The sequence below is a fragment of the Mustelus asterias genome, chromosome 5 (genome assembly GCF_964213995.1).
Source record: "Mustelus asterias chromosome 5, sMusAst1.hap1.1, whole genome shotgun sequence".
Taxonomy (NCBI): domain Eukaryota; kingdom Metazoa; phylum Chordata; class Chondrichthyes; order Carcharhiniformes; family Triakidae; genus Mustelus; species Mustelus asterias.
The window spans coordinates 9305215-9331431 of record NC_135805.1 but is presented as its reverse complement, the minus strand read 5'-3'; the positions used below and the strand labels follow the sequence as shown (position 1 = coordinate 9331431).

The window sequence follows — 26217 nt, the reverse complement described above, 5'->3', positions numbered from 1 at the left end:
ACCACAGTCCATACCATCACCGCCTGTTCCATAGGAGATAGTAGTGGTTCTGCATTTTTGGACAGCAGCCCACATTAATTTGTGGACAAATGGAGGCCGGGTGTTAGCAAAGGTCAATATAATAGTATTGGCAGGATGGCATCTCCTCATAATAAGAACATAAGAACTAGGAACAGGAATAGGCCATCTGGCCTCTTGAGCCTGCTCCGCCATTCAATAAGATCAAGGCTGATCTTTTCGTGGACTCAGCTCCACTTACCCGCCTGCTCACCATAACCTTTAATTCCTTTACTGTTCAAAAATTTATCTATCCTTACCTTAAAAACATTCAATGAGGTAGCCTCAACTGCTTCACTGGGCAGGGAATTCCACAGATTCACAACCGTTTGTGTGAAGAAGTTCCTCCTCAACTCGATCCTAAATCTGCTCCCCCTTATTTTGAGGCCATGCCCCCCAGTTCTAGTTTCACCCGCCAGTGGAAACAACTCCCCTGCTTCTATCTTATCTATTCTCTTCATAATCTTACATATTTCTATAAGATCTCCCCTCATTCTTCTGAATTCCAATGAGTATAGCCCCAGTCTACTCAGTCTCTCCTCAAAAGCCAACCCTCTCAATTCTGGAATCAACCGAGCGAATCTCCTCTGCACCCCCTCCAGTGCCAGTATATCCTTTCTCAAGTAAGGACACCAAAACTATACACAGTACTCCAGGTGCGGCCTCACGAGCACCTTATACAGCTGCAACATAACCTCTCTGTTTTTAAACTCCATCCCTCCAGCAATGAAGGACAAAATTCCATTTGCCTTCTTAATTACCTGCTGCACCTGCAAACCAACTCCTTGTGATTGTTGTACAAGGACACCCAGGTCCCTCTGCACAGCAGCATGCTGCAATTCTTTACCATTTAAATAATAGTCCATTTTGCTGTTAATCCTTCCAAAATGGATGATCTCACATTTACCAACATTGTACTCCATATGCCAGACCCTCGCCCACTCACTTAGACTATCTATATCCCTTTGCAGACTTTCAGTGTCCTCTGCACACTTTGCTCTGCCACTCATTTTAGTGTCATCTGCGAATTTTGGTCCCCAACTCCAAATCATTTATGTAAATCGTAAACAATTGATGTCCCAACACTGATCCCTGAGGCACACCACTAGTCACTGATCGCCAACCAGAAAAACACCCATTTACCCCCACTCTTGGCTTTCTGTTAGTTAACCAATCCTTTATCCATGCTAATACATTACCCGTAACACCGTGCACCTTTATCTTATGCAGCAGTCTTTGGTGCGGCACCTTGTCAAATGCCTTCTGGAAATCCAGATACACCACATCCACAGGTTTCCCATTGTCCACTGCACATGTAATGTTCTCAAAGAATTCCACCAAATTAGTCAAACATGACCTTCCCTTCATGAACCCATGCTGCGTCTTACCAATGGGACAATTTATATCCAGATGTCTCGTTATTTCTTCCTTGATGATAGATTCAAGCATTTTCCCTACTATAGAAGTTAAGCTAACCGGCCTATAGTTACCTGCCTTTTGTCTACCTCCTTTTTTGAACAGTGGCGTCACATTTGCTGTTTTCCAATCTGCGGGAACCACCCCAGAGTCCAGCGAACTTTGGTAAATTATCACTAGTGCATTTATTATTTCTCCCACCATTTCTTTTAGTACCTTTGGATGCATTCCATCAGGGCCAGGAGACTTGTCTAACTTTAGCCCCATTAGCTTGCCCAACACTACCTCTTAGTAATAATGATAGTTTCTAGGTCCTCACCTGCCGCAGCCTTCCTGTCATCAATTTTTGACATGTCATTTGTATCTTCCACTGTGAGGACTGACACAAAATACCTGTTCAATGCCTCAGCCATTTTCTCATTTCCAGTTATTACATCCCTCTTCTCATCCTCTAAAGGACCAATGTTTATTTTAGCCACTCTTTTTTGTTTTATATATTTGAAGAAACGTTTACTATCTTTTTATATTCTGAGCTAGTTTACTCTCATAATCCATCTTACTTTTCTTTATAGCTTTTTTTGTGGCTTTCTGTTGACCTTTAAAGATTTCCCAATCCTCTAATTTCCCACTAATCTTTGCCACTTTGTATGCATTTTCTTTCAATTTGATACCCTCCTTTATTTCCTTAGATATCCATGGCTGATTCTCTCTTTTTCTACAGTCCTTCCTTATCACTGGTATATACGTTTGCTGAGCACTGTGAAAGATCGCTTTGAAAGTCCTCCACTGTTCCTCAATTGTCCCACCACAAGGCTTTTGCTCTGAGTCTATCTTAGCCACTTCCTCCCTCATCCCTTTGTGGTCTTCTTTGTTTAAGCACGAGGCACTGGTATTGGATTTTACCTTCTCACGTGCCATCTATATTTTAAATTCAACCATACTATGATCACTTCTTCCGAGAGGATCCCTAACTGTGAGATCATTAATTATTCCTGACTCATTACACAGGATCAGATCTAGGATAGCTTGCTCCCTCATAGGTTCCATTACATGCTGTTCAAGGAAGCTATCGTGGATACATTCTATGAACTCCTCCTCAAGGCTGCCTTGACCAACCTGGTTTGACCAATTGATATGTAGATTAAAATCCCCCATGATAATTGCTGTACCATTTTTACATGGATCAGTTATTTCTTTGAAATGAAATACGAACTGACAATCATTGTGATAGCTTGTCAAGTTTTCCTTTGGGATTTGATTGGCACAGCATGTATCATCTGCCACATTATATCCATTGGAGTTTAGAAGAATGAGAGGTGACTTTATTGAATCCTAAGGGGATTTGACAGAGTGAATGTTGTAAATTTGGGGGAATCTAGAAGTAGGGACACAGTTTAAATATTAAGCATATCCTATCTGAGATGGGACTTATTTTTCTCCAGCGGGTTGTTCAGTTCTATTCTGAGGAATCTACTTCCCAGTGAGCATTCAATGGGCCATTGAATTTGGGGAGGCGATGGCCTAGTCGTATCATAGCTAGACTATTAATCCAGAAACTCAGCTAATGATCTGGGGACCTGGGTTCATACACCATCACGGCAGATAGTGGAATTTGAATTAAATAAAAAATATCTGGAATTAAGAGTCTGCTGATGAACATGAAACAAACCATTATCGATTGTCAGAAAAACCCATTTGATTCGCTAATGTCTTTTAGGGAAGGAAATCTGCCGTCCTTACCTGGTCTGGTCTACATGTGACTCCAAGACACAGCAATGTGGTTGACTCTCAACTGCCCTCTGAAATGCCCTAGCAAGCCACTCAGTTGTATCAATCGCTACAGAGTCTCAACAAAGAAGTGAAACCGGAGGGACCACCTGGCACCAACCTAGGCACCAGAAAACACAACGGCAAAACAAATAGCCATGTCCATAAGGCCATAAGACCATAAGACATAGGAGCTGAATTAGGCCACTCGGCCCATCGAGTCTGCTCCGCCATTCAATCATAGCTGATATTTTTCTCATCTCCATTCTCCTGCCCTTTCTCCTTTCCCCATAACCCCTGATCCCCTTATCAATCAAGAACCCAAGTATCTCTGTCTTAAAGATACTCAATGACCTGGCCTCCATAGCCTTCTGCGGCAAAGAGTCCTACAGATTCACCACTCTCTGGCTGAAGAAATTCCTCCTCATCTCTGTTTTAAAGGATCATCCCTTTAGCCTGAGGTTGTGCCCTCTGGTTCTAATTTTTCCTACTCGTGGAAACATCCTCTCCACATCCACTCTGTCCAGGCCTCGCAGTATCCTGTAAGTTTCAATAAGACCCCCCCCATCCTTCTAAACTCCAACGAGTACAGGCCCAGAGTCCTCAACCGTTCCTCATATGACAAGTTGTTCATTCCAGGGATCATTCTTGTGAACCTCTTCTGGACCCTTTCCAAGGCCAGCACATGGGGCCTAAAACTGCTCACAAGACTCCAAATGGACCTGTCGACCCTGCAAAGTCCTCCTTACTAATATCTGGGGGCTAGTGCCAGAATTGGGAGAGCTGTCTCACAGACTAGTCAAGCAACAGCCTGACATAGTCATTCTCATTGAATCATATCTTACAGATAACACCAGAGACACTATCATTACCATCCCTGGATATGTCCCACGAGCAGGACAGACCCAGCGGAGGTGGCGGCACAGTGATATACAGATGGGAGGGAGTTGCCCTGGGTGTCCTCAACATTGACTCTGGACCCCATGAAGTTTCATGGCTTCAGGTTAAACATGGGCAAGAAAATCTCTTACTGGTTACCACGTATCATCCTCCTTCGGCTGATGAATCAGTACTCCTTCATCTTGAACAATACTTAGAGTAAGCATTGAGGGTGGCAAGGGCGCAAAATATACTCTGGATGGGGGATTTCAATGTTCACCACCAAGAGTAGCTTGGCAGCAGCACTACTGATCAGGCTGGTTGGGTCCTACACAATATAGCTGCTAGACTGGGTCTGCAGCAGGTGGTGAAGGAACCAAGAAGGGAAAAAAAACATACTTGATCTCATCCTTACCAATCTGCTGGTTGCAGATGCACCTGTCCATGACAGTATTGGTAAGAGTGACCACTGCACAGTCCTTGTGGAGACGAAGTCCTGCCTTCACGTTGAGAATAACCTCCATCGTGTTGTGTGGCACTATCACCGTGCTAAATGGGACAGACTTTGAATGAATCTGGCAATGCAAAACTGGGCATCCATGAGTTGCTGTAGGTCATCAACAGCAGCGGAACTGCACCCCAGCACAATCTGCAACCTCATGGCCCGACATATTCCCCACTCAACCATTACCGTCAAGCAGGGGATCAACCCTGATTCAATGGAGAGTGCAGGAGGGCATGCCAGGAGCAGCACTAGGCATAAATCAGGTGTCAACCTGGTGAAGCTATGGCGTGGTTACCATTTCCAGAAGGAGGATCTGAGCAAGACACCCTCTGAGTTCAACCGAAGACAAGCATCCAGCAGAGGGAAGCAGAGTGGCGATTCTGATTGGCTGTCGGGGTGAAGATTTGCACCTTTGGCGTGGTCACCATTTCCAGAAGGAGGACCTGAGCAAGATGGTGGTTTGTGGAGGAGCTGCTGTCGAGGGACAGTTAAACCCCAGTGTTTCCCACCCTCCCACCTCCTCTAAAAAAAGTCATAAGCAAAGGAAAGCCCTGGACCAATGAGCGTCCGCACGCTGGTGGGAGAGAGAGACTGCAGCCGGATTGAGATTCATCTGGAGTGAGGGTTTTGGAGTTGAATGGGAATTTGGTGCTGAGGGGAAAGAGGTGCTTACCTTTGAGAGGAGCGGAGAGGCAGACTTGCAATGGAGACTCAAGGACAAGTGAGAGGTAGAAAGAAATTGGTCCGTGCCGTCACAGCCAAAAGGTAAGCGATTGGCTAGTGACTGGTAAGTAGTTTTTCTTTTCCTTGTTCTTTTTTTCTCTGGCATTGTAGTTGTTGTTAAGTTCAGGGTTAAGTCATGGCAGGAGATTCCAGACCTGTGTCATGCTTCTCTTGTGTGATATGGGAATTCAGGGATTCACTTGCAGGAATTGTGACCAGGTGCAGCTCCTGTTAGACCGCTTGACGGCTCTGGAGCGGCGGATGGATTCACTTTGGAACATCCGCGATGCTGATGAAGTTATGGAAAGCATATTCAGTGAGTTGGTCACACCGCATTTAAAAATTACTGAGGGAGATAGGGAATGGGTGACCACCAGACAGAGGAAGAGGAGGAAGGCAGTGCAGAGGTACCCTGCGATCATCGCCCTCCAAAACAGATATACCATTTTGGATACTGTTGGGGGAGATGGCTCACCAGGGGAAGGTGGCAGCAGCCAGATTCATGGCACCTTGGCTGGCTCTGCTGCACAGGAGGGCAGGAAAAAGAGTGGCAGAGCAATAGTGATAGGGGAATCAATTGTAAGGTGAATAGACAGGTGTTTCTGTGGTTGCAAATGAGACTCCAGGATGGTATTTTGCCTCCCTGGCGCAAGGGTCAAGGATGTCTGTCAAGGTGTGGCTGCAGGGCATTCTGGAGAGGGAGGGTGAACAGCCAGCTGTCGTGGTGCATATAGGCACCAATGACATTGGCAAAAAAACAGGATGAGGTCCTCCAAGCTGAAGTTAGGGAGTTAGGAATTTAACTAAAAAGTAGGACCTCAAACTCAAGATGACTCAAGATGGCGTTGGAACGAGGCGACTCCTTGCAAGCTGTGCGCAGCATACCTTCTAATTCTAAATTTTATTCTCATTCTATCTTCTAAACTTTATTCTTATTCTTAAACTCTCTAACAATGCTCTAATTCAATCTGTTGCAGATTTGGTGATCCTTAGAACCCTGGAGACACCCGACCTGAAGCTGACCCCGACTAGCCGCCCACGTGGGCTATGCAGCTGGTGTTGCAGTCCTAGGACCGGAGCTTTTCCTACACCATCTCCCAGTGCACAGGAAAATGCCCTAGAAGCCAGGGCCTTCACTCCTAAGACTCTCAACGACCAGGAAAACGCCTTTGAAGCCATGGCCTTCAATATGCCAGTCCCCAGTGACCAGGAAAATGTCGCCGGGGCCGCATTCTTTGCAACAGAAGCTGGGGGGTTCCTTGTATGATGGGTTTCAGGATGCCTTCGACATAGCCAGAGAGGTTCTCACACAGGGTCCCATTGTCTGATACGATGCGCCGGCCGGGTGTGTTGGCCTTGTCAAGCTTCTGTCACGACACTACGAGCTTCGTACAGAAACTCAGCACCCATGGACCAGTTGAACCGGGAACACTCCTCGTCACAATGGACGTCTCAGCACTCTATACCAACATCCCCCCATGACGACAGCATTGCTTTAGTACTCAACACCGACAACTGCTAATCTCCAGGTGCAATTCTACAACTCATCCGCTTCATCCTGGACCACAATGTCTTCACCTTGAACAACTAGTTCTTCACCCAGACACACGGAACAGCCATGGGGACCAAATTCACACCTCAATATGCCAACATCTTCATGCACAAGTTTGAACAAGACCTCTTCACAGCACAGGACCTTCAACCAACACTATACACCAGATAGATCGATGAAATGTTCTTCCTTTGGACTCACGGTGAAGATTCACTGAAGCGACTATAAGATGACATCAATAAATTCCATCTCCCCATCAGACTCACCATGGACTACTCTCCAGAATAGGTTGCATTCTTGGGACACACTCATCTCCATCAAGAACGGTCGCCTCACCACTTCACTTTACCACAAGCTCACTGATAACCTCATGATGCTCCACTTCTCCAGCTTCCAGCCTAAACAACATCAAAGAAGCAATTCCCTATGGACAAGCCCTCCGTAGACACAGGATCTGCTCAGATGAGGAGGAACACAACAGACACCTACAGTCGCTGAAAGACGATCGACAGTTCCGATGCACCACAGCAAAAAACCGCACCGACCTTTTCAGAAGATGGGACACAACTGACAGAGTACCCTTCGTCGTCCAGTACTTCCCCGGAGCAGAGAAACTACGACATCTTCTTCGGAGTCTTCAACATATCATCGATGAAGACAAACATCGCGCCAAGGTCATCCCCACACCTCCACTACTTGCCTTCAAACAACCACGCAATCTCAAACAGGCTATTGTTCGCAGCAAACTACCCAGCCTTCAGGAGAACAGTGGGCATGACACCACACATCCCTGCCACGGCAACCTCTGCAAGACGTGCCAGATTATCGCATACCACCATCACACGTGAGAACACCACACACACGGTACATGGCACATACTCATGAGACTTGGCCAACATTGTCTACCTCATACGCTGCAGGAAAGGATGTCCCGAGGCATGGTACGTCGGTGAGACCATGCAGACACGATGACACTGGATGAACGAACACTACGTGTCAATCACCAGGCAGGAGTGTTCCCTTCCAGTCGGGGAACACTTCAGCAGTCAAGGGCATTCAGCCTCTGATCTTTAGGTAAGTGTTCTCCAAGGTGGCCTTCAAGACACATGACAACGCAGAATCGCTGATAGCCAAGTTCTGCATGCACGAGGATGGCCTCAACATGAGGACGGATCTTGGGTGCATGTCATACTACACGTAACCCCAACCATTTGGCCTGGGCTTGCAAAATCCTAACTGAACTGGCTTGAGACAATTCACACCTCTTTAACCTGTGATTATTCTTCTCTCCACTCGCACCGTCTGGACCTGTAAAAACTTGATTATCTCTAAAAACTTGCATTCCAACCATTATCTTGCAATTGCATCTGTCTATATATGCTGTGTTTGTGAACCCACCTCTCCACTCACCTGGTGAAGGAGCAGCGCTCCAAAAGCTCGTGATTCCAAATAAAACTGTTGGACTTTAATCTGGTGTTACAAAACTTCTTACTGTTTCACTGCATACTAATACATGTAACAATAATAGATCAAATCAAATCAAATCAAATCAAAGGTAATAATCTCAGGATTGCTACCAGTGCCACATGCGAGTAAGAGTCAGGATAGCTAAAATGGCTTGAGAGATGGTGCAAGAGTGAGGGATTCAAATTCCTGGGACATTGGAACTAGTTCTGGGGCAGGTGGGATCAGTACGAATCAGGCTGCCTACACTTGGGCAGGACTGGAACCAATGTTCCAGGGGGAGTGTTTACTGGTGCTGTTGAGGAGGGTTTAAACTAATGTGGCAGGGGGATGGGAACCAATGCAGGAAATCAGAGGGAAGTAAAGTGGGGACAGAAACAAAAGGCAGTAAGGGGAAAAGAGTAAGGCAGAGAGACCAAAGACAAAAATCAAAAAGGACCACATTGTATTATAATTCTAAGAGGGCAATAAATGCCAAAAGAACAAGCCTGAAGACTTTGTATCTCAATGCGAGGAATATTTGGAATAAGGTGGATGAATTAACTGCGCAGTCATTAACAGATATGATGTAATTGGGATCATGGAGATGTGGCTCCAGGGTGACAAAGGATGAGAACTCAACATCCAGGGGTATTCAAGATTCAGGAAAGATAGATGGAAAGGTAAGTTGTGGGGTAGCATTGCTGGTTAAAGAGGAGATTAAGGCAATAGTAAGGAAGGACATTAGCCTGGACAATGTGGAATCTGTATGGGCGGAGCTTAAGAACACCAAAGGACAAAAAACACTAGTGGGGGTTGTGAACAGACAAACCAAACAGTAGTAGTGAGGTTGGGGATGGCATCAAGCAGGACCTTAGAGATGCACACAGTAAGGGTACAGCAGTTATCATGGGTGACTTCAATCTGCATATTGATTGGGCTCACCAAACTGGTAGCAATGCGATGGAGGAGGATTTCTTGGATTGTATAAGGAATGTTTTTCCTGACAAATATGTTCATGAGCCAACGAGAGAGCAGGCCATCCTAGACTGGGTATTGTGTAATGAGAGAATATTAATTAATAAACTTGTGGGGAAGAGTGACCGTAGGATGGTAGAATTCTTCATTAAGATGGAGAGTGACACAGTTAAATCTGAGACTAGAGTCCTGAAATTGAGGAAAGCTAACTTTAGTGGTATGAGGCGTGCAGTGACGAGGATAAGCAGCAAAGGATACTTAAGGGGTTGACAGTGGATAGGCAATAGCAGATATTAAAGAACACGTGGATGAACTTCAACAACTGTACATCCCTGTCTGGTGTAAGAATAAAACAGGGAAGGTGGCTCATCCATGGCTAACAAGGGAAATCAGTGTAGTGTTAAAGCCAAAGAGGAGGCATATAAATTGGCCAGAAAAAACAGCAACAAACCTGAGGACTGGGAGAAATTTAAAATCCAGCAGAAGAGGACAAAGGGTTTTATTTGGAAGGGGAAAATAGAATATGAGAGTTGGTTTGCAGAAAACATAAAAACTGACTGCAAAAGCTTCTTTTGATATGTGAAGAGAAAAAGACTGGTGAAGACAAATGTAGGTCCTTTACAGTTAGAATCAGATGAAATCATAATGGGCAACAAAGAAATGGCAGACCAGCTGAACAAATACTTTGGATCTGTCTTCACTAAGGAGGACACAACTAACCTTCCAGAAATACAAGGAGACAGAGGGTCTAGCATGAAGGAGGAACTGAAGGAAATCCTTATTAGTCACAAAATTGTATTGGGGAAATTGCTGGGATTAAACCCGATAAGTCCCCAGGGCCTGATGCTCTACATCCCAGAATACTCAAGAAAGTGGGTCTAGAAATAGTGGACGCAATGAAAAGTAAAGTTTAAAGTATATTTATTTATTAGTCACAAGTAAGGCTTGCATTAACACTGCATTGAAGTTACTATGAAATTCCCCTAGTCGCCACACTCCGGCACCTGTTTGGGTCAATGCACCTAACAACACGTCTTTCAGACTGTAGGAGGAAACCGGAGCACCAGGAGGAAACCACGCAGACACTGGGAGAACGTGCAAATTCCACAACGACAGTGACCCAAGCTGGGAATCAAACCCGGGGGTCCCTGGCGCTGTGAGGCAGCAGTGCTAACCACTGTGCCACCGTGACGCCCAATGGTCAATGACCAAAGACCAATGATTAGTGATCATTTTCCAGCATTCTAGACTCTGGAAGAGTTCCAGTGGATTGGATGGTAGCTAATGTAACCCCACGTTTCAAAAAAGGAGGGCGAGAGAAAATGGTGAATTATAGACCCATTTATCCTGACATCAATGATGGGGAAAATGCAGGAGTCAATTATTAAGGATGCAACAACTGAGCAGAAAGCTTCAAGTTTTTAGGTGTCCAAATCACCAACAACCTGTCCTGGTTCCCCCCCATGCTGACATTATAGTTAAGAAAGCCCACCAACGCCTCTACTTTTCAGAAGACTAAGGAAATTCGGCATGTCAACTCTGACTCTCACCAACTTTAACAGATGTACCATAGAAAGTATTCTTTCTGGTTGTATCATAACTTGGTATGGCTCCTGCTCTGCCCAAGACCGCAAGAAACTACAAAAGGTCGTGAATGTAGCCCAATCCATCACGCAAACCAGCCTCCCATCCATTGACTCTGTCTGTACTTCCTGCTGCCTCGGCAAAGCAGTCAACATAATTAAGGACCCCATGCACCCCGGACATTCTCTCTTCCACCTTCTTCCGTCAGGAAAAAGATACAAAAGTCTGAGGTCACGTACCAACTGACTCAAGAACAGCTTCTTCCCTGTTGCCATCAGACTTTTGAATGGACTTACCTTGCATTAAGTTGATTTTTCTCTGCACCCGAGCTATGACTGTAACACTGCATTCTGCACTCTCTCTCTCTCTCATTTCCTTCTCTATGAATGGTATGTTTTGTCTGCATAGCGTGCAAGAAACAATACTTTTCACTGTATACTAATACATGTGACAATAATAAATCAAATCAAATCAAAAATCATTTGGGAAGCGGTGACAGGATCAGTCCATGTCAGCATGGTTTCACTGAAGGAAAATCGTGCTTGACGAATCTTCTAAAATTTTTTGAGGATGTGACCAGTAGAGTGGACAAGCCTGAACCAGTGGATGTTGTGTATCTGGACTTTTAAAAGACTTTTGACAAGGTCCCACACAAGAGATTAATGATCAAACTTAAAGCTCATGGTATTGGTGATAATGCATTGATGTGGATAGAGAACTGGTTGGCAGACAGGAAGTAGAGAATGGGAACAAATGGGTCCTTTTCAGAATAGCAGGCAGTGACTCGTTGTGTACCGCAGGGTTCAGTGCTGGGACCCCAGCTATTCACAGAATACATCAATGATTTCGACGAAGGAATTGACGGCAATATCTCCAAATTTGTAGACGACACTAAGCTGGGTGGCAGTGTGTGCTGTGAGGACGATGCTCAGAGGCTGCAGGGTGACTTGCACAGGCTGGCTGGGTGAGAAAATACTTGGCAAATGCAATATAATGCGGATAAATGTGAGGTTATCCACTTTGGTGGCAAATACAGGAAGGAAGATTATTCTCGGAATGGTGGCAGTTTAGGAAAAGGCAATGTGACCTGGGTGTCATGGTGGAACAGTCGCTGAAGGTTGGCATGCAGGCAGTGAGGAAAGCTAATGGCATGCTGGCTTTCATAGCAAGGGGATTTGAGTATAGGAGTAAGGATGTCTTGCTGCAGTTATACGGGCCTTGGTGAGGCCACACCTTGAGTATTGTGTAGTTTTGGTCTCTTAATCTGAGGAAGGACATTCTTGCTATTGAGGGAGTCCAGCAAAGGTTCACCAGACTGATTCCCGGAATGGCAGGACATATATATGAAGAGAGACTGGATCGACTGGGCTTGTGCTCACTGGAATTTAGAAGAATGAGAGGGAATCTCATAGAAATATATAAAATCCTGATGGGAATGGACAGGCTAGATGTGGGAAGAAAGTTTCCGATGTTGGGGAAGTGCAGAACTAGGGGTCACAGTCTAAGAATAAGGGGTAAGCCATTCAAGACTGAGATGAGGAAGAACTTCTTCACTCAGAGAGTTGTGAACCTGTGGAATTCTCTACCACAGAAAGCTGTTGAGGCCAGTCCATTAATATGTTCCAGAGGGAGCTGCACGTGGCCCTTGTGGCTAAAGGGATCAAAGAGTATGGAGACAAAATGGGGGTGGGATACTGAATGGGCATGATCAGCCATGATCATATTGAATGTCGGTGCAGACTCGAAGAGCCAAATGGCCTAATCCTCCACCTATTTCCAATGTTTCTATAGAGTCATAGAGTCATTGAGATTTATAGCATGGAAACAGGCCCCTCGGACAACTTGTCCGTGCCAATCATTTTTTTAACCACTAAGCTAGTCCCAATTGCCCGTGTTTGGCCCAAATCCCTCGATACCGATCTTACCCACATAATTGCCTAAATGCTTTTTAGAAGACAAAATTGTACCCGCTCTATTACTACCTCTGGCAGCTTGTTCCAGACACTCACCACCCTCTGTGTGAAAAAATTTGTATCTCCCCTCTCATCTTAAACCTATGCCCTCTAGTTTTAGACACCCCCACCGTTGGGAAAAGATGTTGACCATCGAGCTGATCTATGCCCCTCATTATTTTATAGACTTCTATAAGCTCATCCCTAAGCCTCCAACATTCAGGGAAAAAAGTCCCAATCTATCCAGCCTCTCTTCATAACTCAAGCCATCAACTCCCGGTAACATCAAGTAAATCTTTTCTGCACTCTTTCTAGTTTAATAATAATGATGTGGAGTTGCCAGCGTTGGACTGGGGTGGGCACTGTAAGTAGTCTCACAACACCAGGTTAAAGTCCAACAGGTTTATTTGGTAGCACGAGTTTTCAGAGCGCTGCTCCTTCATCATGTGAGTTTAATAGTAGCCTTTCTATAATGGGGTGACCAGAAATGTACACAATATTCCAAGTGTGGCCTTACAAATGTCTTGTGCAACCTCAACAAGATGTCCCAGCTCCTATATTCAATGGTCCGACCAATTAAAATAAGCATGCCGAATGCCTACTTCATCACTCTGTCCACCTGTGACTCCATTTTCAAGGAGCTATGACCTGTACCCCTAGATCTCTTTGTTCTATAACTCTCCCCAACACCCGATCATTAACTGAGTAAGTCCTGCCCTGATTCGATCTACCAAAATGCATCACCTTGCATTTATCTAAACTAAACTCCATCTGCAATTTATCAATCCACTGGTCCAATTGATCAAGATCTATGTTTCTGCCAAACAGCATAAACAGCAAGTGGTAGGCAGAGCTTAGCAATCCCACAACCAGTGGATCAGATCTATGCTCTTCAGTCCTGGCACATCCAGTTATGAATGGTGGTGGACAATTAAACAACTCACTGGAGGAAGAGGCTTCACAAATATCCGCAAACTCAATGATGGAGGAGCCCAACTCATCAGTGCAAAAGATAAGGCTGAAGCATTCACAGAAACCTTCAGCAAGAAATGCCAAGTGGATGATTCATCTTTGCCTTCTACAGTGGTTCCCCAGCATCTCAGATGCCAGTCTCCAGCCAATTCGATTCACTTCATGTGATATTAAGAAACGATGCAGTCACTGGATACTGCAAAGCCAATGGGCCACAAAAACATTCTGGCAATAGTACTGAAGACTTGCTCCAGAGCTTGCTGCTCCCTTAGCCAAGCTCTTCCAGTACAGTTACAGCACAGGCATTTCCCCAACAATGTGGAAAATTGCCCAGGTATGTCCTGTGCACAAAAAAGGACAAATCCAACCCAGCCAATTACCGCCCAATCAGTCTACTCTCAATCATCAGTAAAATGATGGAAGGGATCATCAACAGTGCTATCAAGCAGCACCTGCTCAGCATTAACCTACTCAGTGAAGCCCAGTTTGGGTTTCGCCGGTCACTCAGCTCCTGACCTCATTACAGCCTTGGTTCAAACATGGACAAAAGAGCTGAATTCCAGAGATGAGGTGAGAGTGACAGCCCTTGACATCAAGGCCGCATTTGACTAAATGTGGCACCAAGGAGCCCTAGCAAAACTGGAATGAATGTGTATCAGAGGGAAATCTCTCCACTGATTGGTGTCAAACCTGGCATGTAGAAAGATGGTTGTGGAGGGTCAGTCATCTCAGCTCCAGGACATCTCTGCAGGAACCCCTCAAGGTAGTGTCCCAGGCCCAACCATCTTTAGCTGCTTCATCAATGACCTTCCCTCGTCATAAGGTCAGAAGTGGGGATATTTGCCAATGATAGGAAGCAAAGAATTGGCATAAATGGGTCTTTTTCTGATTGGCAGTCAGTGACGAGTGGGGTTCCACAAGGATCTGTGCTAGGACCCTAACTGTTCACATTATATATTAATGATTTGGAAGAGGGAACTGAATGTACTATCTCCAAGTTTGCAGATGATACAAAGTTGGGTGGGAGGGTGAATGTGAGGAGGATGCAGAGATGCTTCAGTGTGATTTGGACAGGCTGAGTGTTTGGGCATCTGCATGGCAGATGCAGTATAATGTGGATGAATGTAGGGTTATCCTCTTTGGTAGCAATAAAAGGAAGACAGATTATTACTTGAATGAATGCAAATTGAGGGAGGTGGTTACTCAGAGACCTATTGAATTCGGTGATCAGCCATGATCAAAATGAATGGTCGAGTAGGCTTGAAGGACCAAATGGCCTACTCCTGGTTATAGTTTATATGTTTCTATGATTGCACAATGTTCAGCACCATTCACGACTCCTCAGATACTGAAGCAGTCCATGTTAAAATACAACAAGATCTGGACAATATCCAGGCTTGGGTTGACAAGTGACAAGTAACATTCATGTCACACAAATGCCAGGCAATGACCATCACCAATAAGAGACACTCTCGCCACAGCCCCATGATATTCAATGGTGTAACCATCACTGAATCCTCCACTGTCAACATCCTTGGGGTTATCATTGACCAGAAACTCAACTGGACTCACCAAATAAACACAGTGGCTACAAGAGCAGGTCAGTGGCCAGGAATACTGCGGTGAGTAACTCATCTCCTGACTACCTAAAGCCTATCCACTATCTTCAAGGCACAAGTCAGGAGTGTGATGGAATACTCCCCACTTGCCTGGATGGGTGCAGCTCCAACAATACTCAAGAAGCTTGATATCATCCAGGACAAAGCAGCCCGCTTGATTGGCACATCCACAAACATCCACTCTCTCCACTACTGAAGCTCAGTAGCAGCAGTGTGTATTTTCTGTCTTATTGTTTATTTATTGTCTAAAGCAATTCACCAAAGATCCTTAGACTGCACCTTCCAAACCCATGCCACTTCCATCCGGAAGGACAAGGGCAGCAGATACATGGAACACCAACACCTGCAAGTTCCCCTCCAAGCCACTCACCGACCTGACTTGGAAATGTATCACCATTCCTCTGCAGTCGCAGGGTCAAAATCCTGGAATTCCCTCTTTATTGGCATTGTGGGTCAACCCACAGTACATAGGGCAACTAGGGATGGGCAATATTTGCAGGCCAGCGATGTCCATGTCATACGAATGAATAATAAAATATTCAAAGTTCCGTTAGATTTTGGGGTGTCAAGGGCTATGGGGGAGGACAGGAAAGAGGAGTTGAGGCCACAATCAGTTCAGCCATGATCTTACTGAATGGTGGAGAAGGCTTCAGTGACCAAATGTCATCCTGCTCCTAATTATTTTGCCCTTGTGTTAAGGAGGTATTTCATAGCTCTCACATAAAGATCCAAAGATGTGCGGGTTAGGTGAATTGGCCAAGCAGAATTGTGTCTTTGCATCCCAAGATATGTCGGTTTGATGGATAAGCCATGGTAAATGTGTGGGGTTACAGGGATAGGGCAGGGGAGAGGTAAGATACTCCGTCAGAGAGTCGATATAGAGTCAATGGGCTGAATGGTCTCTTCTGCACTGTAGGGATTCGATGATTTTTATGATTCCATTGATAAAGAAATACTTGATGAGAAGGATGCACCATTCATGGTTAACTGAGGGAGTTACAGATAATCTGAAATCAAAGGAAGAAATGTACAGTACTTCAAAGATTACTGATAGATCAGAGAATTGGACAGAGTTTAGAGACCAGCAAGGAATGACACCACGTTCAGGTCTGCCATGATCTTGCTGAATGGGAAATTGGGCTTGAGGAACCATTTCTCTGCGTTTTTATGTTGAACAAAGAACAAAGAAAATTACAACACAGAAACAGGCCCTTCGGCCCTCCAAGCCTGCACCGACCATGCTGCCCGACTTAACTAAAACCCCCTACCCTTCTGGGGACCATATCCCGCTATTTCCATCTTATTCATGTATTTGTCAAGATGCCCCTTAAAACTCACTACCGTATCTGCTTCCACTACCTCCCCCGGCAACGCGTTACAGGCACCCACTACTCTCTGTGTAAAAGATCTGCCTCGTATATCTGTTTTAAATCTTTCCCCTCGCACCTTAAACCTGTGTCCCCTAGTAATTGACTCTTCCACCCTGGGAAAAAGCTTCTGACTATCCACTCTGTCCATGCCTCTCATAATCTTGTAGACTTCTATCAGGTCGCCCCTCAACCTCCGTCGTTCCAGTGAGAACAAACCAAGTTTCTCCAACCACTCCTCATAGCTAATGCCCTCCATACCAGGAAACATCCTGGTAAATCTTTTCTGTACCCTCTCCAAAGCCTCCACATCCTTCTGGTAGTGTGGCGACCAGAATTGAACACGATATTCCAAGTGCGGCCTAACTAAGGTTCTATAAACTGCAACATGACTTGCCAATTTTTAAACTCAATGCCCCGGCCAATGAAGGCAAGCATGCCGTATGCCTTCTTGACTACCTTCTCCACCTGCATTGCCACTTTCAGTGACCTGTGTACCTGTACACCCAGATCCCTTTGCCTATCAATACTCTTAAGGGTTCTGCCATTTACTATGTATTTCCTATTTGTATTAGACCTTCCAAAATGCATTACCTCACACTTGTCTGGATTAAACTCCATCTGCCATCTCTCTGCCCAAGTCTCCAACCGATCTATATCCTGCTGTATCCTCTGATGGTCCTCATCGCTATCCACAAATCCACCAACCTTTGTGTCGTCCGCAAACTTACTAATCAAACCAGTTACATTTTCCTCCAAATCATTTATATATATTACAAATAGCAAAGGTCCCAGCACTGATCCCTGAGGAACGCCACTTTGTCATAGCCCTCCATTCAGAAACGCATCCTTCCACTGCTACTCTCTGTCTTCTTTGACCGAGCCAGTTTTGTATCCACCTTGCCAGCTCACCTCTGATCCCATGCGACTTCACCTGTTGTGTTGTGAGAAATAAAGTAAGCATTTTGAATTAAATACAAAAAAACTGTGACTTTTTAATGAAACATTGGGCAGTGCTCGATCAAGTGGAGGATTCGGAAAGTCTGCAGAGAGATTTGGATAGGCTAAGTGAGTGGGCGAGGATCTGGCAGAATGAGTATAACGTTGACAAGTGTGAGGTTATCCACTTTGGAAGGGATAATAGTAAAATGGACTATTATTTAAATAGTGAAAAATTACAACATGCTACTGTGCAGAGGGACCTGGGGGTCCTTGTGCATGAATCGCAAAAACTCAGTTTGCAGGTGCAGCAGGTGATCAAGAAGACAAATGGAATGTTGGCCTTTATCGCGAAGGGGATGGAGTATAAAAGCAGGGAGGTCTTGCTGCAATTGTACAAGGTACTGATGAAGCCGCAACTGGAGTACTGTGTGCAATTTTGGTCCCCTTATTTGCGGAAGGTGTATTGGCCTTGGAGGGAGTACAGAGAAGGTTCACCAGGTTGATACCGGAGATGAGGGGGTTAGCTTATGAGGAGAGATTGAGTAGATTGGGCCTGTACTCGTTGGAGTTTAGAAGGCTGAGGGGAGATCTTATAGAGACATATAAGATAATGAAGGGGCTAGACAGGGTTGAGGCAGAGAGATTCTTTCTGCTTAGAAAGGAAACAAGAACTAGAGGACACAGCCTCAAAATAAGGAGGAGCCAGTTTAGGACAGAGTTGAGGAGGAACTTCTTCTTTCAGAGGGTAGTGAATCTCTGGAATTCTCTGCCCATTAAAGCAGTGGAGGCTACCTCGTTAAATATGTTTAAGTCACAGGTAGATAGATTTCTGATCAATAAGGGAATTAAGGGTTATGGGGAGCGGGCGGGTAAGTGGAACTAAACCACTATCAGATCAGCCATGATCTTATTGAATGGCGGGGCAGGCTCGAGGGGCTAGATGGCCTACTCCTGCTCCTATTTCTTATGTTCTTATGTTCTAAGGCCTGTAGATTGGGAAAGGAATGAGCACAGGCCCCTGACTGTGCTTCAGTAAGTGTATTGGCACATAAAGTATCAGACATGCACTCATGTGATGCCAGACAGTGACCAGACTGACTTTGGTCCATCCAATGTAAAACTAGGTGTCAAAGGTCTCAGGTGAAGGATAATAGAGTGGACAATAGGGGCAGTGAAAAACTGGCCTTTAATTTGCTATTGATTATTTGTGTGATTACTCAAATCCAAATTTTGTTCCTATGAGTTTTGAGTTATACTGACCAATGGCTCATTTTACCTCAATTTCATCCTTGAATTGAAGCAGTGGAGCATCCATAACATTTTTCAGAGAGAACGTTTCTGATGCTACATTAAATGTATGCCCTGTTACATCAGATATCCGATCCCAGTGTCTTGGTTTTATTGACTTGCTGGACATCATTTCCAGGAGGGGACATGATTCACTGAAATCATCTATTTTCTTTTTTAGATCCAGAAATGCCTGCCATTCCTTCAAGCCTTTGGGCAACCTACGGCACCTAGAAATAGTCCAATTGAAGAATGAATCACATGGTCAACCTGAAATGTGTTAAAATTTCTTAAATATGATTTATCACACATTTAGCAGGAATCTGTCAAGAACGTGAGTGCTGAGATCAAAAACAGATTCAAAGTTAACTCAGATAATCATGGATTAATTGGATTAACATACATGCTGAGGAACTTTTGGAATCTTTAATAAAAGATTCTGAAATATTTAAAGAGAAAACAATTAGGTGTAGCAAACACATTTTTCAGAAAAAGGTGAGTTTTCCATTACTCTCCATGGTGGGTGTCTTGGTGGCAGAAGTGAAAAAACCGTGAGTGCAAAAATTGCTTTCACAATATTATAAATCAGTTTACGGAAGTATACTGGCAAGCCTACAATGGGGGGAATCACATTTCCCGCCACGTGAAATCGGGAACAGTTTGAGCATAACTTTAAATATCATGCATACTCCTGAAAAGGGGTTCTCTCTGCAATGCTGAATTGATTGACCAATCATGCGAACCTCTTTTGTAGCACAATGTGTTGTGCACATTGTGAGCTGCACTTCATTCAGGACTTGAGGTTCATTTGCTTACTTATTTCAGCACTCCAGGCACCTGGAATATCTTCATCAGGCTCAGCTGCCAATAGCACTGCACTCCAGGGGTAGAAACAGCAGTAATGCAGTTGGCTGCAGAGTGAAGCCCCAACTCAGGGATGGGATGGGTCATACATGATTGGGACGCTGCGTGGTGGGAAGGTTTCCACATAGTAATGTGTCAGAGACTTCAAGAAATGGGAGCTCATTCCATCTAAGTACCACTCTCTGTGTAAAAAAGTTGCTCCTCAGGTTCACATTAATTCGTTCCCCTCTTAACTTAAACCTATGCCCTCTAGTTCTCGATTCCCCAACCCTAGGAAAAAGACTGAGTACATTCACCCTATCCATGCATTTCTTGATCTTGTACACCTCTATAAGATCACCCCTCAGGCTCCTATGCTCTAAAGAAATAAGTCCTAGCCTGTCCAATCTCTCCCTATAACTCAGTCCCTTGAGTCCTGGCAACATCCTTGGTAAATCTCTTCTGCACTGTCTCCAGTTTAATAACATCTTTCCTATAGCAAGGTGACAAAAACTGGACACAATACTCCAGATGCAACCTCACCAACGTCCCGTACAACTGCAACATAACTTCTAACTTCTATACTCAATGCCCTGACTGATGAAGACCAGCATGCCAAAAGCAGGAAGTGCACCCAATTGCAGCTCCTTACAGACCGCATGGATAGGTTGGAGCAGCAGTTGGATGCACTTAGGAGCATGAAGGTGGCGGAAAGTGTCTCTAACATGGTCACACTCAAAGCACAGCCAGATAGATGGGTGACCGCTAGAAGGGGCAGCCAGTCAGTGCAGGAATCCCCTGTGGTCGTTCCCCTCTCTAACAAGTATACCGTTTTGGATACTGTTGGGGGAAATGGCCTATCAGGGGATAACAGCGGGAGCAGCCAGAGCAGTGACACCATGGTTGGCTCTGTTGTTAAGCAGGGAGGGACAAAGAGCACTAGAGCAATAGTGATAGGGGACTCTATAGTTAGGGGTGCAGATAGGCATTTCTGTGGACATGAGAGAGACTCCAGGATGGTATGTTGCCTCCCTGGTGCCAGGGTCCAGGATGTCTCTGAACGGGCAGAAAGCATTCTGAAGGGAGAGGGTGAACAGCCAGAGGTCGTGGTACATATTGGTACTAACGACATAGATAGGAAGAGTGATGAGGTCCTGCAGCAGCAGTTTAGGGAGTTAGGTAGAGAGTTAAAAAGCAGGACCTCTAGGGTTGTAATCTCGGGATTACTCCCTGTGCCACGTGCCAATGAGGCCAGGAATAGGAAGATAGTGCAGCTCAACATGTGGCTAAACAGCTGGTGTAGGAGGGAGGGTTTCAGATATCTGGACCATTGGGGCTCTTCAGTGGCAGGTGGGACCTGTACAAGAAGGACGGGTTGCAAGTAAACTGGAAGGGCATAAATATTCTGGCTGGAAGGTTTGCGAGTGTCACAGGGGAGGATTTAAATTAGTTTGGCAGGGGGTGGGAACCAAAGCAAAGGTGAATGAACTGAAGGGGAACCAGAGGGTTTGGCCAGTAAGACTCGGAGAAAGAGCAGGCAGGGTGGGATTGCTAATCAAAGAGGACTGGTGGACTGAATTGCATTTGTTTCAATGCGAGAAGTGTAATAGGTAAGGCAGATGAACTTAGAACTTGGATTATTACTTGGAACTATGATGTTGTATTACAGAGACTTGATTAAGGGAAGGACAGGACAGGAAGGAAGGACATTCCAGAATACAGATGTTTCAGGTGGGATAGAGGGGGATGTAAAAGTGGGGGGGGTGGAGTTGCACTACTGGTTAAGGAGAATATCACAGCTGTACTACGGGAGGACACCTCGGAGGGCTCATACAGCGAGGCAATATGCGTAGAGCTCAGGAATAGGAAAGGTGTTGTCACAATGTTGGGGGTTTACTGTAGGCTACCCAACAGCCAGCGGGAGGAGCAGATATGTAGGCAGATTTTGGCAAGGTGTAAAAGTAACAGGGTTGTTGTGGTGGGAGATTTTAACTTCCCCTATATTGACTGGGACTCACTTAGTGCTAGGGGCGTGGATGGGGCAGAGTTTGTAAGGAACATCCAGGAGGGCTTCTTGAAACAGTATGTAGATAGTCCAACGAGGGAAAGGGCCATACTGGACCTGGTATTGGGGAATGAGCCCGGCCAGTTGGTTGATGTTTCAGTAGGGGAGCAGTTCGGGAACAGTGTCCACAATTCAGTAAGCTTTAAGGTACTGATGGATAAAGATAAGTGTAGTCCTCAAGTTATGGTGCGAAACTGGGGGAAGGCTAATTCCAACAATATTAGGCAGGAACTGAGGAATGTAGATTGGGGGGCAGATGTTTGAGGGCAAATCAACATCTGGCATGTGGGAGGCTTTCGAGTGTAAGTTGATAGGGATTCAGGGCCGACACATTCCTGTAAGGTTGAAGGATAAGTATGGCAAGTTTTGGAAACCTTGGATAACGAGAGATATTGTGAGCCTAGTCAGAGAGGAAAAGGAAGCATTTGTCAAGACTTGGAGGCTGGGAACACACGAAGCAAGTGTGGAATACAAGGAAAGTAGAAAGAAACTTAAGCAAGGAGGAAGGAGAGCTAAAAATGGTCATGAAAAATCATTGGCCAGCAGGATTAAGGAAAATCCAAGGCTCTTTATACATATTAAAAGAGAAGAGGGTAGCAGGGAAAGGGTTGGCCCACTCAAGGACAGGGGAGGGAATCTATGCGTGGAGCCAGAGGAAATGGGTGAGGTATTAAATGAGTACTTTGCGTCAGAATTCACCAAAGAGAAGGACTTCGTGGATGAGGAATCTGGGAAAGGGTGTGTAGCTAGTTTGAGTCATGTTGAGATCAAAAAGGAGGAGGTATTGGGGTTCTTGAGAAACATTAAGGTAGACAAATCCCCAGGGCCTGATGGGATATACCCCAAAATACTGAGACAGACAAGGGAGGAAATTGCTGGGGCCTTGAGAGAAATCTTTGTATCCTCACTGGCTACAAAGGAGGTCATGATGTGGAGATGCCGGCATTGGACTGGGGTAAACACAGTAAGAAGTTTAACAACACCAGGTTAAAGTCCAACAGGTTTATTTGGTAGCTAAAGTCACAAGCTTTCGGAGCCTTAAGCCCCTTCTTCAGGTGAGTGGGAATTCTGTTCACAGATACACGGTACATACTCTTGCAACTCGGCCAACGTTGTCTACCTGATACGCTGCAGGAAAGGATGTCCCAAGGCATGGTACATTAACACTGCAATGAAGTTATGTGAAATTCCCATCGTTGCCACACTCTGGAGCCTGTTCGGGTCAATGCACCTAACCAGCACGCCTTTCAGACTGTGGGAGGCAACTGGAGCACCCGGAGGAAACAGGGAGAATGTGCAAACTCCACACAGGCAGTGACCAAAGCTGGGAATCAAACCCGGGTCCCTGGCGCTGTGAGGCAGCAGTGCTAACCACTGTGCCACCCAAAATTTCCGAGTAACGAAGGAAAAACTTTCAGATGGTGGAGGGTGGTGGAGGCGGGATGCCTCATCCTTTAAAAAGTACCTGGATGAATATTTGGCACTCCATAACGTTCAAGGCTATGGGCCATGTGGGATTAGGTGGGCAAGTCAGGGCATTTCATGCATTGGTGGCGACCTGATAGAAGTCTACAAGATTATGAGGGGATGGACAGAGTGGATAGCCAGAAGCTTTTTCCTAGGGTGGAAGAGTCAATTACTAGGGGGCATAGGTTTAAGGTGTGAGGGGCAAGGTTTAAAGGAGATGTACAAGGCAGGTTTTTTACAGAGGATGGTGCGTGAACATAGAACATAGAACAGTACAGCACAGAACAGGCCCTTCGGCCCACGATGTTGTGCCGAGCTTTATCTGAAATCAAGATCAAGCTATCCCACTCCCTATCATCCTGGTGTGCTCCATGTGCCTATCCAATAACCGCTTAAATGTTTCTAAAGTGTCTGACTCCACTATCACTGCAGGCAGTCCATTCCACACCCCAACCACTCTCTGCGTAAAGAACCTACCTCTGATATCCGTCCTGTATCTCCCACCACGAACCCTATAGTTATGCCCCCTTGTAATAGCTCCATCCACCCGAGGAAATAGTCTTTGAACGTTCACTCTATCTATCCCCTTCATCATTTTATACACCTCTATTAAGTCTCCCCTCAGCCTCCTCCGCTCCAGAGAGAACAGCCCTAGCTCCCTCAACCTTTCCTCATATGACCTACCCTCCAAACCAGGCAGCATCCTGGTAAATCTCCTCTGCACTCCTTCCAGCGCTTCCACATCCTTCTTATAGTGAGGTGACCAGAACTGCACACAATATTCCAAATGTGGTCTCACCAAGGTCCTGTACAGTTGCAGCATAACCCCACGGCTCTTAAACTCCAACCCCCTGTTAATAAAAGCTAACACACTATAGGCCTTCTTCACAGCTCTATCCACTTGACTGGCAACCTTTAGAGATCTGTGGATATGGACCCCAAGATCTCTCTGTTCCTCCACAGTCTTCAGAACCCTACCTTTGACCCTGTAATCCACATTTAAATTTGTCCTACCAAAATGAATCACCTCACATTTATCAGGGTTAAACTCCATTTGCCATTTTTCAGCCCAGCTTTGCATCCTATCTATGTCTCTTTGCAGCCTACAACAGCCCTCCACCTCATCCACTACTCCACCAATCTTGGTGTCATCAGCAAATTTACTGATCCACCCTTCAGCCCCCTCCTCTAAGTCATTAATAAAAATCACAAAGAGCAGAGGACCAAGCACTGATCCCTGCGGCACACCGCTAGCAACCTGCCTCCAATCCGAAAATTTTCCATCCACCACCACCCTCTGTCTTCGGTCGGACAGCCAGTTGCCTATCCAATCGGCCAACTTTCCCTCTATCCCACACCTCCTCACTTTCATCATAAGCCGACCATGGGGGACCTTATCAAACGCCTTACTAAAATCCATGTATATGACATCAACTGCCCTACCTTCATCAACACACTTAGTTACCTCCTCAAAAAATTCTATCAAATTTGTGAGGCACGACTTGCCCTTCACGAATCCGTGCTGACTATCTCGGATTAATCCGCATCTTTCTAAATGGTCGTAAATCCCATCCCTAAGGACCCTTTCCATCAATTTACCAACCACCGAAGTAAGACTAACCGGTCTATAATGACCAGGGTCATTTCTATTCCCTTTCTTAAACAGAGGAACAACATTCGCCATTCTCCAGTCCTCTGGCACCATCCCCGTGGACAGCGAGGACCCAAAGATCAACGCCAAAGGCTCTGCAATCTCATCCCTTGCCTCCCAAAGAATCCTAGGATACATTTCATCAGGCCCAGGGGACTTATCGACCTTCAGTTTATTCAAAACTGCCAGGACATCCTCCCTCCGAACATCTATTTCCTCCAGCCTATTAGCCTGTAACAGCTTCTCTTCCTCAAAAACATGGTCCCTCTCCTTGGTGAACACTGAAGAAAAGTATTCATTCATCACCTCGCCTATCTCTACTGACTCCATACACAAGTTCCCACTACTGTCCTTGACCGGCCCTAACCTCACCCTGGTCATTCTTTTATTCCTCACATAAGAGTAAAAAGCCTTGGGGTTTTCCTTGATCCGACCCACCAAGGACTTCTCATGTCCCCTCCTAGCTCTCCTAAGCCCCTTTTTCAGCTCATTCCTTGCTAACTTGTAACCCTCAATCGAGCCATCTGAACCTTGTTTCCTCATCCCTACATAAGCTTCCCTCTTCCTTTTCACAAGACATTCCACCTCTTTTGTGAACCATGGTTCCCTCACTCGGCCATTTCCTCCCTGCCTGACAGGAACATACCTATCAAGGACATCCAGTATTTGTTCCTTGAAAAAATTCCACTTTTCATTCGTTCCTTTCTCTGACAGTTTCTGTTCCCAACTTATGCCCCCTAATTCTTGCCTAATCGCATCATAATTACCCCTCCCCCAATTGTAAACCTTGCCCTGCCGTACGGCCCTATCCCTCTCCATTGCAATAACAAAAGACACCGAATTGACACCAAAAGACACCGAATTGACACCAAAAGACAGCGTGCTTGAAACTCGCTGCCGGGGGAGGTAACGGAAGCAGATATGATAATAAGTTTTAAGGGGCATCTGGACAAATACATGAATGGGATGGGAATAGAGGGATATGGTCCCCGGAAGGGTAGGGGGTTTTAGTTAAGTCGGGCAGCATGGTCGGTGCAGGCTTGGAGGGCCGAAGGGCCTGTTCCTGTGGTGTAATTTTCTTTGTTCTTTGTTCAAACCAACTGTATATCCAATTTGCCAGATCACCCTGAATTCCATATGATCTAATC

General features: G+C 45.4%; 1 protein-coding gene across 1 annotated transcript in view; it reads right to left on the bottom strand.

Annotated features, from left to right (window-relative positions):
- The window catches only part of LOC144493945 (dynein axonemal heavy chain 8-like), a 1745965-nt gene that overhangs the window by 681904 nt on the left and 1037844 nt on the right, over positions 1-26217 (bottom strand). The window contains exon 38 of the mRNA XM_078213522.1: positions 19033-19273. Coding sequence (XP_078069648.1) covers positions 19033-19273 — 241 coding nt within the window. The remainder of the gene's footprint in view (positions 1-19032; positions 19274-26217) is intronic.